A 16,628-nucleotide genomic window follows, 5' to 3' on the forward strand; every position below is an offset into this window, starting at 1 on the left:
CTCCACATATGTACACACACATGCATCCACACACACACATACAAATAATGATAATAAATACATAACAATTAAACTGAACATAGACCTCATCTCAACAAGGTGGAATGTGAGAACCAACTCCCAAAAGATGTCTTTTGATCGCCATCTTTTAGATAATAACATCTCTATCAGCTAAAAAGCCATAGAAAAACCATAATTCTATACCCAATCAATATAAAAAAAAGAAAAACAAAGAAAGGAAGGAAGGAAAGAAGAAAGAAAGAAAGAAAGAAAGAAGGAAAGAAAGAAAGAAAGAAAGAAAGAAAGAAAGAAAGAGAGAGAAAAAGAAAGACCAGGAATCTAGACTCCTACTAGATTGTAACAGTGTATACCAATTTCTCAGTGTGTACCAATTTCTCAGTGTGTTGTCTGTAGGGAGCCCAAGATTTGATCCCAACCAGGTGGTGTTAAATAACACATACTTCCATACCATGGTGTCTTCTGGGGAGACAGTATAAACCCATGGTATATGCCTGTACCCTGGCATAGTGAGGATTCTTCTTTTTCCACACTCCAACAATATTGTAGATCAAGTAGTCCCTGTGAAGCAATAATGATGTTTTCCTTCTGTAGTATCACTATAGACTGGTACTTGCACTCAGAACTAGCAGGCAGAAATGGGGCATGATATTTTCACTTTTACACTCTAGAAAGATGCCAGAAGACTATTGGATCTTAGTATCTTAACATTAGGACCCAGTGACAATGAGCCATATGTCCTCCGTGTTTTCATTTGTCGTGGTTGGGAGCAAGGTTTAATTCTGCCTCATAGCCAAGTGGACATCACTAGGGGACCTATAAGGGCCTGAAACTCCCAATTCTTTCCTTCAGGTAGCAATAGATGCCAAGTGAGGAGCCTAGACTTCATCCCACTGGTAGCAACCCTACTAGTAGCATGTGTCACCATTGCTTGTTTCCCTGCTACAATGCTGTCTGAGGAAAGCAGCTAAGATCTGGGTTTGAAACAATATCTGGAGCCTCACAACATAATGTCCAAATAAACTAGTTTTTATTTATTTTTCACTCATACAAAGAACCAGGAAGATCTCAAATAAATTTAAAAAAATATAATCGATAGATTTAAACACTGAGGCGAGATACATTAAAATTACCTGTCATAAAATTTAAGCACACAAGATTAATATGTTCCACTAAACAATTAAAAATACCCATGAGAGCCATGCGGATGAATATCTTGCATATCACCATAGAACCTTCATCCAGCGAGGGATGGAGATAGAGACAGAGACTCACATTGGAGCACTGGACTGAGCTCCCAAGGTCCAGATGAAGAGCAGAAGGAGGGAGAACATGAGCAAGGAAGTCAGGACGTGAGGGGTGTGTCCACCCATGGAGACTGTGGAACTGATCTAATGGGAGCTCACCAAGGCCAGCTGGACTGGGACTGAGCAAGCATGTGATCAGACCAGACTCTCTGAATGTGACTGACAATGAGGGCTGACTGAGAAGCCAAAGATAATGGCGCTGGGTTTTGATTCTACTGCATGTACTGGCTTTTTGAGAGCCTAGTCTGTTTGGATGCACACCTTCCTAGACCTGCATGGAGGAGGGAGGGCCTTGGACTTCCCAGAGGGCAGGGCACCCTGACTTCTCTTAGGACTGTAGAGGGAAGGGGAGGGGGAGAGTGAAAGGGAAATGGGAGGAGGGGAGGAGGTGGAAATTTTCAATAAATAAATAAATTTTTAAAAATACCCATGAGATATGAAAACTAGAGCCTTGGCAAAGATACATAAGATGTTAATAAGAATAAAATTCAAATTTTAGAAGTGGAAAATACAATAACAAAAGTTAAAGATTCAGTGTATGGGCTCAACAGCAGAACAGAGGGAACAAAAGAAAGATTCAGTGACCTGGAAAACCAAATAGAAATAAAACAATCCAGATGGCAAGAAGTTAATACAACAAATGCTTTATGACTTATTCAAAGCCTGCAATAGGCACAAAAGGAGTGGCGCTTAGTCCAGGCACACCTGGAGTTCATTCTGTTTGTCCAGCATATAATATCCTAGCATCTAAAAACACTAATCAGGTTCCTTTAAAGAGAAGCTGTTCTGGAGAATATTAACAGTAGTCAGAAGGCCCTACAAACACACAATTATCAAGAGAAGACTTTTTTTGCAGAGTATTATTAGACTAGTTACAAAGTTTTACAAAAATAAACCTAAATTAAGTGCTTGGTTACTGATTTACCGATATCCAATACCTTTTAATTATCAGGTGGCACTGTTTGGAGTTCCTGGTATCTGTCACAGTCTGCAGTGTGGGATCAAATCAGTCTAACCAGGAAAAATCTTATTCTGGTAACGAGGGATAGTAGGGAGCAAACTACTAGAAGCTTAATCAGCCATGTCTTCAGGAATATTGTTCAGAGAGAAGGGAGAATTTTGTAAGAATTGAAATAAAGTTATTCTAGGTATGGTAGTGCTTGCTTCAAATTACAGCACTTGGGACCATTAAGAGGACCATTAAGATTGAGGCCAGGTTAGGCTTCATGGAGAGATCCTGCTTCAGTCCAACAATATGGAATTGCTTGTGCCAGCCCTCCAAAATGTAATGAGGGGGGAATGGAGAGATAACATCTCAGCAGTTAAGAGCACTTGATGCTCTTGCAGAAGATCTGAGTTTCATTATTAGTATCTATGTCAGGTGGATCTCAATTGCTTGGACTCCAGTCCCAGGGGATCATGCACCCACTTCTGGCATCTATGGGAACTCATGTATACATAGCACTCACACAGATATACATACACAAATAACCAAAAATTAAATAAATCTTTTAAAAAAGTAGCTAAAACCTAAGAGATAATAAAGGAATAGTTCTTATGCACAGCTACCTTACTCAAACTGAGTATGACTGGCCACACTTGCATTCTGTTCGTGCTGTTGTTTAAGATACAGACACATTCAACTTCAAGATTGGGTCATTAAAATAGAAAGAGGGAAACTGTAACTAGCACGGCAGAGATGAAGACATTCTTAAGAGATATTGTGACCATCCCTTTAACTGTCTTAAAATAAAATGCAAAAGAATGAAATGGCAATACTTTGGTGGCGGTAGAGTGTTTACCTACTATTTTTAATAACACACACGCATACACAAAACCTGAGGCATAGTGAGGAGCTATTGTTCAAGATCTAATAGTCATGTCATCAGAATCCCAACACTGGAGAAAGTAGCACTGAAAATTTAAAGAAGTAATTCCAAGAAACTCGCTAGTCAAAAAACATAAACTACAGATTTAAAAAGCTGAGGGAATCTTATGTAGAATACTACAAAAAAACTTCATATCAAAATACATTTTAGTTAGGCTTTTGAAAATGGTAAACAAAAGCAATCTAGAAAGTAGTGACATCAATAGTATAGTCCATAAATTAAAAAAATCATTTTAGACCTCATCATAATTTATAAGGTCCATTCTACAAAAGACCCTGTGAAGAGTTAAGCAAGCTATTCAACAACTATCTTGTACAGGAATGTTTAGTGTATATAAAAATCTCTAAGTGGTCTAGGATGTGTTTTGGTGGTTGATCTAGTTTGTGTCCTATTGCTATGATTAAAACACTGACCAAAATCAGCTGTTGAGGAAAGGGTTTATTTGAGTTTACATCTTCATCAAAGATTTGAGAAGGAAGTAATATTACTTGAGTAAACAGGAAGTACAACCGAGAAACTTCCAAAATGTGCAACAAATGACAGAGACAACTGACTACCTGGGCAATCACCCAAAGTCTCATTTGCAATGTTGAGGCAACCAACTTTTGCTAAGGCCTAACATAACTGACATACCATTTTCAAAGGCAAGAAACTTTTCAGAACTATCTTACCCTGTCTTGGCAGGATATGACAGTCATGTTTTATCTATTTACGGATACTCTGAATCTCTGTCAGTGGTCGAGGTATGGGCTTTTCTTTGCCCAAAGGCCAGTTCTGCCAAGAAGAAAGGCTCCAGGTGGAGTGTCTTTGGTGCTCAACATTCTCTACGGAGTATATTGGTGTTGCCAGGAGTGATTGTGTCTCACTACCATGGAACTCTAGGTTAGATTAAAGGCCATTTTCTACAGTTCTTTGAAGAGGTTGAAGATTATACTATCTATACTGAATATAATTTCTATGTATCTAAAGAACCTGATTAGCCTAAATATAAATATGACAAACATAGATGACTATTGATCTATAATTCTCAATACCTATATAACTTAAAGACTAAGACAATAAACAACTTGCAATAAATAAGAACAATGACCTTCAAATGTAAACAATGTATTAGTATCTTGATCAGAGGTAGTAGTATACACTGCAATATGGTAAATATATATGTCAATACATAAACAATGTTTCAAACAGAGGTAGAAGCATACATGCATACAATATTCAATATAATTTAACTGTATTGATATACAAGAATCGATATCAATATAATTGTCTAAAAACAATAACTCACATTACCAATCTATTATCCCATCACAAATTATCCCTCTTCTTTTCAAAACAACAGATATAATTTAAAAATTGAAAAATGGGGAAAACTCACACTACCGAAGTAGAAGGTCCGAAGTCCAAATGGGTCAGGCAAGTACTGCACAGAGAGTGTGCGTACCTATCTCCCCCATTTATCTACCTGGACTCCAGGCGGCCACACCCTAGCCAGATGTTTTTGGCTGAACTTCCACATCAATTATGCTTTGGAAAAAAAGAAAGCATCTTCAACAAATGGTGCTGGCATAACTGGATGTCAACCTGTAGAAAAATGAAAGTAGATCTATATCTGTCGCCATGCACAAAACTCAAGTCCAAATGGATTAAAGACCTCAATACAACCTGACCACACTGAACCTGATAGAGGAGAAAGTGGGAAGTAACCTTCAATGCATGGACACAGGAGACCACTTCCTAAATATAATCCCAGCAGCACAGACAATAAGGGCAACGATAAATAAATAGGACCTCCTGAAACTGAGAAGCTTCTGTAAAGCAAAGGACACAGTCAATAAGACAAAAAGGCAGCCTACTGAATGGGAAAAACTTCACCAACCCCCACATCAGACAAAGGACTGATCTCGAAAATATAAAACGAACTCAAAAATTAGACACTAAAATTCTAAATAACCCAATCAGACAGTGGTGTACTGAACTAAACAGAGAATTTTCAACAGAAGAATTTCAAATGGCCAAAAGATAGCTGAGGACATGTTCAACTTCCTTAGCTATCAGGAAAATAAAATCAAAACAACTCTGGGATACCATCTTACACTTGTCAGAATGGCTAAGATAAAAAACACTAATGATAGCTTATGCTGGAGAAGATGTGGAGTAAGGGGAACACTCATCCATTGCTGGTGGGAATGCAAACTTGTGCAACCACTTTGTAATTCAGTGTGGTGGTTTCTCAGAAAACTGGGAATCAACCTACCTCAGGACCCAGCAATTCCACTCTTGGGAATATACCCAAAAGATGCTCAATCATACTATAAAAGTATATAAAATATACTATTTTTTATACTTTATAAAAGTATAAAAATCATACTATAAAAAGTGTTTGTTCAACTATGTTCATAGCAGCATTATTTGTAATAGAACCTGGAAACAATTTAGATGCCCCTCAACTGAAGAATGGATAAAGAAAGTGTGGCACATCTACAATCTACACATTAGAGTACTACTCAGCAGTAAAAAACAATGACATCTTGAATTTTGCATGCAAATGGATGGAATTAGAAAACACTATCCTGAGTGAGGTAACCCAGACTCAAAAAAAATGAGTATGGTATGTACTCACTCGTAAGTGGATACTAATCATAAACAAAGAACATCAAGCCTATAGTTCATGATCCTGGAGTAGCTAAGTAATAAGGTGAACCCAAAGAAAAACATATATAGACCCATTTGGAAATTGGAGACAGACAAAAATTTGGGATCATGGTGGTAGGGGGTAGAATGAAGGGGAGAAGGGGGTGTTGAGGAGAACTTGAAGGGTTGGAGGAAGGACAGATATGAGAGTAAGGAAAGTGATATCTTGATTGAGGGTGCCATTATGGGGTTAGTAAGAAATCCTGCTCTAGAAAAATGTCCAGGAATCCATAGTGATGACCCCAGCTAAGACCCTAAGCAATAGAGGAGAGGGTGTCTGAACTGGCCTTACCCTGTAGTCAGACTGATGATTATCAACAGAAGGAAACAGAGGCAATGACCCATATCGAAGCCCTGGACTGAGCTCGCAAGATCCTGTTGAAGAGTGGAAAGAGTGAGAGTATGAGCAAGGAATTCAAGACCATGAAGGGTTCATCCACTGAGACAGTTTGGTTGAATGTATACCTTACTCAACTTAGATGTAGTAGGTAGAGCCCTGGACTTTCCACAGGGTGGGGTGCATTGCCCTCTCTTAGGATTGGAGGGGGTGATGGGGGAGGGTCTGTGGAGGGAGTGGGAATCTTCTTGGGAATGTGGACATCGTATTCTTAAATTTACTTTTTGCTGTCTTTGGGTGATGGTATCTTTCGGGGATTCTGAGAAGAAAAATTTGGGTTAATTGTCAAGTCCTGGGAGAGGTAGCTGTATCATTTGTTGTCCAGTCTCTGCCTAATGGGAAAGTGCAGGGTTTGTCTCAAGTCCTGGCTAGAGTAGTCTGTGAGGCTGAATCCTCTCAGCTAGCCACCTCGAAATGGTCCTGAGCAGTTTGTAGTCCAAAGTCAATCTTTAGGTAGTGTTTTTCAGCTTAGTGGTGTTATCACAGTCCTGGAAAATTGTCGTTATGGGGCCTCATTCTCCTTACTTCAAAGGTCGCTGTTTAGGTTTGTTCTCTCTCTCTCTCTCTCTCTCTCTCTCTCTCTCTCTCTCTCTCTCTCTCCACTCCAGTTCTCCCTGTCCATGTTGTCTGTGAGGGAGACCTTTTTTATTTACTTTTTATTTTTTTGGATTTTGAGACAGGGTTTCTCTGTGTAACAGCCCTGGCTGTCTTGGAACTCACTCTGTAGACCAGGCTGGCCTCAAACTCACTGAGGACCCATCTGTCTTTGCCTCCCAAGTGCTGGGATTAAAGGCATGTGCCACCACTGCCTGGCCTGTATGGTTGACTAGTGTGGCTGCTTAGCATTCTGATTCGTCAGACACACCTTTTTAAAATACAATGAAAATATCACTACAGTTTTGATGAAGAATCTCAAATAACCCAGCCTGAAGCTGAGCTAGATCAGGTATACAGCTGAGAATGTTCCCCCCCCCCAAGCCTCCTGCCTTTACCTGCTAATGTTAGTACTGCACTCATGTAACACTATGCTCATCAATAAATTAAGAATAAAACAGAGGAGGAAACCGCTGGAAAACGATTATGTCCTTGTGAATGAGATTAGTGTTAAAGTAAGAGACACGTCCACCTCCAGGAACTTCCCAAATACTTCCTGTGAAGACAGTGAAAAGAATTCTCTATGAACTGGAAATGGGTCTTCATGAGAAACTGAACTGGTTGGCACCTTGATTTTTAGGACTTTTCAGCCACCCTATGCTTCAATGCTCAGTCTGAAATGGAGGAAAAACAAGCAACAAAACAAGTCACTAGTCCATATCTGCTTCATGAACATACTTTGCTAAATCTTGCAATATATTCTTGAACTTGGTTCTTAGCCATCCATTTTAATCTGCACGTGAACTCTCTACATAATAGGTCCTCACCCAAAGCTCTTTGGTTAATGCCCAATCTACACTAGAAAAAGAAAATTTGGCAAACCTCACCATGACTAAAAATGAAACTTTTCAATTTCTCTCCCCAACCTCCTCCTTTCACGGTGGCCTCTGTGGTGGTGCCAGGCAACACTGTTCTAGCTGCTGAAGTAAGAAATCTGGTAGTTAGCTTGACTCATCTCACCCCTCACTTGTTACAAGTGACTAACAAATTCTATTGTTTATTTCCCCAACCAATTCCATGTGCCTCTTCTTCCCCTGCTTTGGACCCAAAGTCTTTTTTTTTTTGTTGTTGTTGTTGTTCAAGATAGGGTTTCTCTGTAGCTTTGGAACCTGTTCTGGAACTTGCTCTGTAGATCAGGCTGGCTTTGAACTCACAGAGATTCTCCTGTCTCTGCTTCCTGAGTGTTGGAATCAAAGGCATGCACCACCACCATCTGGCCCACAGTCTTTTTTAATTTTAAATCGCGCACGTGTGTGTGTGTGTGTGTGTGTGTGTGTGTGTGTGTGTGTGTGTGTGTGTAAGGTGTGCAGGTGCTCACAGAGCTCAGAAGAGAGCACCAGAGCCCCAGGAGATACAGGTACAGGCAGGTAGAAGGGACCTGATGTGGGTTCCTGAAGCACAACTAGCTCTTGTAACCACTGAGCCAGCTCTCCAACCCCTAATGCCCAAACTCTTGCTGTCAAAATATTAATCAAGATGTTAGCCTACTGTGATACCTTCCAATGAGACAGCCTTACAGTCTCTTCAAACATGCCAGAAAGTTTTATACATCTTCACCATTATATAGTTTCTTTTACGTGGAATTCCTTTCCCCCAAATTCCCTCTTTAAGCCTGTCACCTTCATAGTAAGCTAGTCAGTACTCAGCCTAGCTCAGAATTTCTTCTACATTTAATCATTACCTCCACAAATATACTCGATTTAAACAAAGTAGATGTGACGATCTCAAAATAAAAGTTCTAAGATCCTCAAATCCATGATTAATGGAAATCTGAAGTATTTGTGTCAGAACTTCAGAGCTAAAGAACTTATCGGGCTATTAAATATTGTAACTAAAATATACTCTACATTTCATTACATTATTACTTTGGTAACATCAACCTTTATCTTCATTTGAAAAGCAACAATAAAGCTTTAGGAACATTATTGCATGTATAACCACATATTTCAAACACAAGACAACCTTTTAAAACCTCTTGCTCCCACACATCAGTTACACAGAATGTAAATCAAAACTGGGTCTCAGCGAAATTATGATCTCTTCATGTACTAGACCTTTGGAAATCATTTGAACAATGCATGTGAATTACATAAATGCCCACCTACCACACTTCTATTATTGTACTTGTGTCAAAAACAACAACCTGTTGCCTGGATGAGGACATGAGCTTGTGGGTGGCAGGCAGTCCCCGCTTTGTCATTTTTTATTTCTACTAAAGTTGACCTAACAGAAAGCAACTACTCCCAAATTAGTTATTGAATGAAATCGCCTCCAGGTTGGTCTCCCTGCCCCAGGCTATCTTCCTTTCAGAAATTCTGCCTATTGTTTTACAAAAATACCACGGTGACACCTCTCCATCGCCCCTCCACCTCTGCAGACATTCAAGCTCGCTTTTCGGGATAGTGTTCCCAGTTTCTGACAGGGCACAGAAGAGCCTTCATACCCTGGCGTCACTGAATTTTCAGTCTCATCTCCATCTCTCCTCTCCCATAAACTCTCTTCAAGGTACACCGGCTGTTCTTGGAACACTTTGGAATTCTCATTATGCCATGCCTTTTCAAACATGTTTCTGGTTTGAAAGGTCATCCATTCTCTTCTGCCTGAAAAAAAAAAATGCCTTTATTAATAAAGCTTAGATCAAACAGCACTCAGTACCTTTAGAGCTTTCACTGACCACAGAATCATTGTGGCCGTCGCTTGACTTCTGCACCATTGTGTTTATTCTGAAACTATACTAAGCTAATTCTGCAGGGAGGACAGAAAGGGAGGAAGGAGTGTCCTGTCAAGGGTTTTACCCCGGCAAAGACTGCGGCACTACGTGTTAAGCATACTGTTCAAGCAGCAGTGGAGGATGGGGATGGATGACCTTTAATTCATGAGATGCTACTGTGTGGTGTGCATCTTTCACACAGTTCTGTGTACTTGTGTGTCTGGGGGTTGGGACAGCAGAGAAAAGGGGAGACGGGAAGGAAGATAGGGAAAAGCGGAATTGAAGAGAAGGAGGACGCAGTGCAGTAAGGGCAGACGGGCGGATCCACAATTCTTAGGCTTTACAGTTTTGCAGAGGTCCAACCCTGCAAGCTGAGCCGAGCAAGGGGTTGGGGGTGGGGGGAAAGGTGGAAAGGGGAGGGACTTCAATCCCTCTGAGCCCACCGGCCTGGACTGCCTGGCGACCCCCTTCTGTCCCATCACGCCCGGAACCTCCAGCCTTGACTCACACCTACTGTGCCAGGCAGGGCGCGCTGGGCAGCGCAGCCCCACAGGTGGCAGCGGTTTGGGGACGGTTCCCGCCAGGCTAGGCAGTGGAGCGCCGCACAGCGCGCCTTCCCGCCTCCCAGCCGCCGCCCAAGCTGTTCCCGGCCGGCGCCAGCAGGCCTGCTCGGTCGATCTTCGAGCCGAAGATGCGGCGGGGTTGGAAAATGGCTCTGTCTGGGGGGCTGTGGTGCTGCCGCCGGGTACTGTCCTGGGTGCCAGTGCTCGTTATTGTCCTCGTCGTTCTCTGGTCCTACTATGCCTACGTCTTTGAACTCTGTCTCGGTAAGTGGGGCTGGGCACAAAAAGTGGGGAAATTATGCTCTAGCATAATCGTCTGCCCTATCCTTCCCACTGATGTCCCCAGTGCGCTCAGCCCTCACTCTGCGGTTTTCCTTTCGTTCCCAGAAAAAACTCCTAGTCTACAACCTTGGGCTTATCACAATATCTCCCACGTGCCCTCCCAGGAGGGTCCCACCACGTCGCCCTCGCCGCTCCTTTGGGTTTTCTTATTTCTCTGCCCTCCCCACGATAATCTCCTGGCTCTTCCCACTAGATCTCCCCTTTCCTGTACAGAGTAACCACTTAGGCTGTGTCTTCTCCTTCTGAGCCCACCCAATCAATTGAGGAAGCACCATATCCTGTGTCCTTAAAGTGCCCGCTCCACCAATGCATCCAACTAAGAGTCCCACCATTTTCCTCTCCTACTAGGATTCCTTCCGTGCTGGGGATTCCCTATTAGGAATTCAAAACTATTTCCTGTACTCTTACATTAGTTCACCTTTTTCCCACATTGGGACCCATACTTTTTCTCTGCACACACAGGCTGACATGTTTCCCATCTCCACCCACTTATGATCCCTCTCCCTCTCACTTTAGAGCATTCTGTTCAATCTCACTTTTCCTACAGTAGTATCCCTCCATCCTTTCCCTAAGATCCCGGAGTACACACACACACACACACACACACACACACACACACACACACACACAGAGAGAGAGAGAGAGAGAGAGAGAGAGAGAGAGAGAGAGAGAGAGAGACTTCGTATGTTCACCTTCTTATGACTTCTCAGTATGTTCTGTTCTACTTCACAGTTAACACAGTGGTGATAAGCCTTCCTCTTTCCTTCCCCGTGGGCTTTCCTCATTTTCAGAGTTCTTATAGTGGTGTGGGGTTCTACATAACACTCTCTTCTCATTCTAGGGCTTTTAATTGTATCACTTAAGGGTGCCCTCCAGCCTCTTCCCTTTCCACTTTGTGAAGCGTTCAACTCCTTGCCATTAGAGGGCCCGCATTATTTTCTGACACACCACATGTAGAACAGAGCATACAGCGAAGTCATGAGAGTGGTGATTTTTCCTTGTTATCTTTTCTGAGAGACATTTTCCACCCCTCCAGTGTGTTCCCATTGCCCCCACCACATTCTGTCACTAGCTGTCTCTGGTCTTTGTCCTTGTTTCCTCTAGGAGTGCACTTGCCCCCTTGCCTTCCCAAGCCTGGGAAATTCACTTCTTTCTTGCTGAAGTCTGTAACACTTTCTGCCCCTTTCCAAAGGGAATATCATTTCTCATTTCCTCTTATTAGACCACCCCCTTTAATGATGCTGGGCCTTTCTTATGTCGTGGCCGGCCTCCCCAAGAACTACTCTAGTCCCTCCTTATTTATAATATGTTTCCCACCATATCTTTCATTCTTTCAAACTCAGAGTTCTATAGTATTTCACAACACAAAATCCAAGACCCTTCCTTGTATTATCCGTCCCCTGCACTTAGATTCTCATGCCCCCAATCCTTTGTCTATCGCACATGGCCTTCTAACATTCTCATAAACTCAAATTAATTTTCATAATATGTCCTTTCTCCTCTCAAGAGAAATTTCTCAAAAACCATTGAAGAGTCCCCATATCTTTTTAAATGAGAACTCATTAATACCAATTATCACGTCAGTACAAGAATTCCATTGCCAGCAGAATCCATACACTTGTGACCAGCATTCTCTCCTCTTTATTCAATGTGGGGTTCTTATTGTCACCCCACTTGCTCCATCAGACATCTCAAATTTGCTTTCCCACAACTCATTTATTTCCTCCTATCTTAACTTCACACCTAAAATACTACAGTTATTGCCCTACTTTTCAGCCCCAGGACCCAACTACACTTATAAACCTCCTTCTATTACATATTTGGTAAACTCCACCCCTACACAGATTTAGGTGAAGTAGGGAGGCAAGAAGTTACCATGTTTTTCTGATATAATAATTCCTTCTAGTCAACTCTATACATTAAGATTTGGCTTTTATCTGGCCTTCTTAACGATGTTATGGAAATACAGAAAAGGCTTTTAAAAATAAATTTTGTTTGTTGCTTTCATAGATCGATATTTAGGCTGTTTTCCCTTTCTTCATCCCAATATTAAGGTACATGAAGTAGACTATGCAGTGACTGGGAAGTTGTTCTCTGACTTTCTCACTTTAGCTTTTTTGAATGATTAACTAAGAGATCAAAAGTTCAGCCCCATTGTTATTGTGTGGACACTGCTCCTAGGAACAATGCCACAATGTAAACACTATTAAACCTACTTTAAAGTCCTTTAGTACTGACTTATATGAGTTCCCCAAGAAATCATGTTAAAAATCAGTAATGGTGAGAGTTAGGTCTCACATAGTACTTACTTTGTGCCAGGAAACAAAATGTCCTCATTACTGTAGCTATATTACCAGTCTATGTATCACCTCATTCAATCCTCACAGATATATAGGGTAGGTGCCATTATTATGCCCACTGTGCAGATATGTAAATTGAGTCAACAAGCTGAGGTAAAACCAAGAGTCAGAGCAAATAGGTGTGGTAGCACACGTAGTTTCAGTATTTGTGAAGTAGAGGCAGGAGGATCAGGAGTCCAAGGACATCCTCAGCTACTGGGAAAGTTTGAAGTCAGTTTGTTTGTTTAACGTTTTAGTATCAGTTAGCATTCTTTAAACTAGGCTAAGGCCAACAAAGATTTTCAATCTGAGATAGGAGGATCACTTGAGTCTAGGAGTTCAAAACAAGTCTCTATAATATAGGTAGAACCCATGTCAAAAAATAAAAATCAGTAATATATGTGGCCTGGCCTTGACTTCTGTTTCTGGCTCCACCATTCTGTGATGCCATGTTCACTTTACAATATTAAATGTTTTCTAATGTTTTAAATGGAGTGTGTGTGTGTGTGTGTGTGTGTGTGTGTGTGTGTGTGTGTGGTGTTTGGAGTGATGTGCCACAGTATGCTGTGGAAGTCAGAGGAAGTGTAGGACTTGGTTATGTCCTTCCAGCATATGAGTTCTGGGGATTGAACTCAGGCCCTCAGACTTGGTGGCAAATGCCCTTACACTTTGAGCCCTCTTGCTGGTCCTTCATTTTACAATCTTTGAACAAATGTATGACCTGGATTTCAGAAATGTTGAATCAAAATTTCCTAAAGTTACATTTAGTATACAGTTGAGAACTGTAAGTCAAATCTGCCTGATAAAAAAAGCCATTCCTTTATCAACGTAACAAAAACAGTAAATTAGGGTTTTGAGATTACTTAAAAAGTAATATGAAAGAGCTAACTTCTTTCTAAAGAGAACCTCATCTCTCCTAAATATCAGGCAATGAAACTAAAGGTGATAATTTTGTACTTATATTTTTATCTTATTTTTAATTAAAAAATTATTACATCATTACCTCCTTCCTTTTCCTCCCTCTAACCCTGCCCCCACACTCCCTTGCACTGTTTCAAATTCATGGCTTTTTCCTTAATTGTTGTAGCATGAAGGGTTGTTTGTTTATGGGTTTCTGTCCTGCCCAGTTCCCCCAGCTGTTTAGTCCCAGAGAAAAACCACACACAGATCTCTGTAAGTTATAAAGCTGATTGGCCCGTTAGGTCAGGCTTCTTACTGGCTAATTCTCACATCTTGATTAACCCATTTTTCTGATCTATGTTAGCTATGTGGCTCAGTACCTTTTTCAGTGGGGCAGCTCACATCCTGCTGCTTCGGTGATCTGGGCAGGAATGGGAGGAATCAACTTCCTCCTCCCCAGAATTCTCCTGCTCTTCTTGCATCATTTCCACTTCCTGTCTGGTTTTCCCACCTACACCTCCTGCCTGGCCAATCAGCGTTTATTTAAAAACATGCTTGACAGAATACAGACAATTCTCCCGCACCAAATTGTTGTAATACACATACATACATGCATACATACATACACACACATGCATGCACACACACACGTAAATACATAGGTACAACCTGATCCATCTGTATCATGTAGTTGTATGTTTTCAGACCTGACCATTTTGTATTGCATAACCAATTTATGTGCTCTTCCCTGGGAAGACCATATCTCCTGCTCTCCTTAGTTGCCTGGAGTTCTTTGTTGAGGCCTCCTGAGGTTTCCCCTTCCATGGTAGCATGTCTACTGTTGTCATCCTCATTCTGATCTTGTTTAGGCAGTCTTGTTGATAAGAATGCATGGATGTAACCTCTCTGACGTTTCTAGGACACATAATCTCATATCAGACTTCCTGTTCTCTGGTGCTTCCAGTCTTTCCATTCCCTCTTTTATAATAATTTCTGAGCCTTAGGTGCAGGAATTGTGTTATAGATATATAAGTTGAGCTATAATTTTTTGATTCCTTCTACTTTTAATTCTGCTTTCACAAGCCAGAAGACCTAGGACAGGTCACCCAATCTCTTTCAACCTCAACTGTTTTCATATGCATCTCACTAGTATGGTTGTTAATTCATATCACAAATACTTGCTCAGTACTTAATGCTCAGTTTTGTCTGAGGGTGTGGTATATGGTTCACCAATACAATGGGTGGCTTCACCACACCCCTGAGTGTATGGGTAGCACAAATTCGAGTCAGTGGATTATTTAATAAAAGGATATTAAATTAGGAACAATGGGGATGTATTTGGAAGAAGTTAAAGAGAAGTAACTCCCTGTTCCCTTCACCTCCAATCTCTGTCACAACCACTCATCTATATTTGAGCTCTCTTTGCCTGTCCTATAATCTCTCTCTCTCTCAGTCTCTCTCTCTCTCTCTCTCTCTCTCTCTCTCTCTCTCTCTCTCCCCCACCCCATGTGTGTGTGTGTGTGTGTGTGTGTGTGTGTGTGTGTCTGTGTATGTCTGTGTGTATGTATCTGTGTCCAGTTGTATCTGGTTTTTTTTTCCATTAGCATTATGTTTTCAAAATCTACCTACATTGCAGCATCTAACAGTAAACTATTCCTTTAATAGATTAGTAATATTCTACTCTCTGTCTTTACCAGAGTGTGTCTGTACATCTGTTCAAAGACTTTTGGGATGTTTTCACCTTTTTTTCCCCGTCTTCTGAACAAGGCTACTATGAACAGTTGTATGGAAATGATTTTATACACATATGTGTATGTGTATTCCAGTTTTTAAAAATATATACCAGAGAGAAGGATGGGAATGATTGAACTGTATGGTAATTTTTGAGGAACCTCTAAGCTGTTTTTCAGTGTGATTAAAACATTTTACATTTCTACTAACAATGAAGAGAAAGTGTTTCAGTTTATCGGCATTATCACCAATATTTTTCCATTAAAAAATCACTACCTTGGTATAAGGTAACACAGCATCTTTTGTGGTTTGATTTGCATTTCCTAAATAAGTAAATATATTGAGAATATTTTAGTCACTTGACCATTTTTATATCTTCTTTGAAAAATATCTATAAAGACTGAGCAGGTTGTGCTTATGTATTTAGGAATATACACATACATTTGCTTGTAACTACAATTAATGAAAAAGGACACAATGAATGAGAACAAGGGATAGGGCATATTTGGAGGAAGGAAAGGGAAGAAGGAAATGATATAATCTCAAAAAATAAAGGAAATATTAAAAATAAAATTAACTATTCATTTTTCCCATCTTTTAAAATATGTGTCTTCATTTTTTCATTTTCTTTCTTTAAAATGTCTTAACATACAAAATGAGTTTCAATCTAAAATCTTCATATATGTATATAATTGAACCTTGTGCATAGTCACCTATGTTGCTTGTCCATGTTGTTTGTCCTCTTCCTCTCCCCCCAAAAGTCCCTCTTCTGCTTTTGTGTCGTGTGTGTGTGTGTGTGTGTGTGTGTGTGTGTGTGTGTGAGAGAGAGAGAGAGAGAGAGAGAGAGAGATTTACTTCCCCTCCTATCACTCCCTGTTCCTTCTTTCTAATCTCTTCTTTCCTCATGTGCTTCCTTTCTGCTTAAATGTAGATTTTTACTCTTATGTAGATATCTTGTTTTTTAATTCTAGAGTTGTCAAAGAAGGAAAAGTGAGCTAATTTTCTTTCTGAGTCTGGCTTATTTTGCCTAACATGACGATGATCTCCAATTCTGATGGATTTCTTACAAATTATACAAATTACA

At 40.6% G+C, this 16,628-nt stretch overlaps 1 protein-coding gene and 1 long non-coding RNA gene across 3 annotated transcripts in view; one reads left to right on the plus strand and one right to left on the minus strand.

The window, feature by feature from the left end:
- Positions 1–1,080: 1,080 nt before the first annotated feature.
- LOC146889155 (uncharacterized) lies at positions 1,081–10,260 on the minus strand. Its single transcript, XR_015000253.2, has 3 exons — positions 10,178–10,260; positions 6,201–9,559; positions 1,081–4,798 (listed from the first exon to the last, which is right to left on the minus strand). It is a non-coding gene; the product is annotated as an uncharacterized LOC146889155 (long non-coding RNA).
- Positions 10,261–10,360: 100 nt separating this feature from the next.
- Positions 10,361–16,628, plus strand: part of Zdhhc15 (zDHHC palmitoyltransferase 15) — a 110,458-nt gene continuing 104,190 nt past the window's right edge. For both annotated transcript variants that reach the window (XM_048417934.3, XM_087903203.1), the window contains exon 1: positions 10,361–10,496. In XM_048417934.3, the coding sequence (XP_048273891.1) occupies positions 10,361–10,496 (136 nt within the window). The remainder of the gene's footprint in view (positions 10,497–16,628) is intronic.

This window comes from Myodes glareolus, chromosome X, assembly GCF_982192425.1.
Source record: "Myodes glareolus chromosome X, mMyoGla1.1, whole genome shotgun sequence".
Taxonomy (NCBI): domain Eukaryota; kingdom Metazoa; phylum Chordata; class Mammalia; order Rodentia; family Cricetidae; genus Myodes; species Myodes glareolus.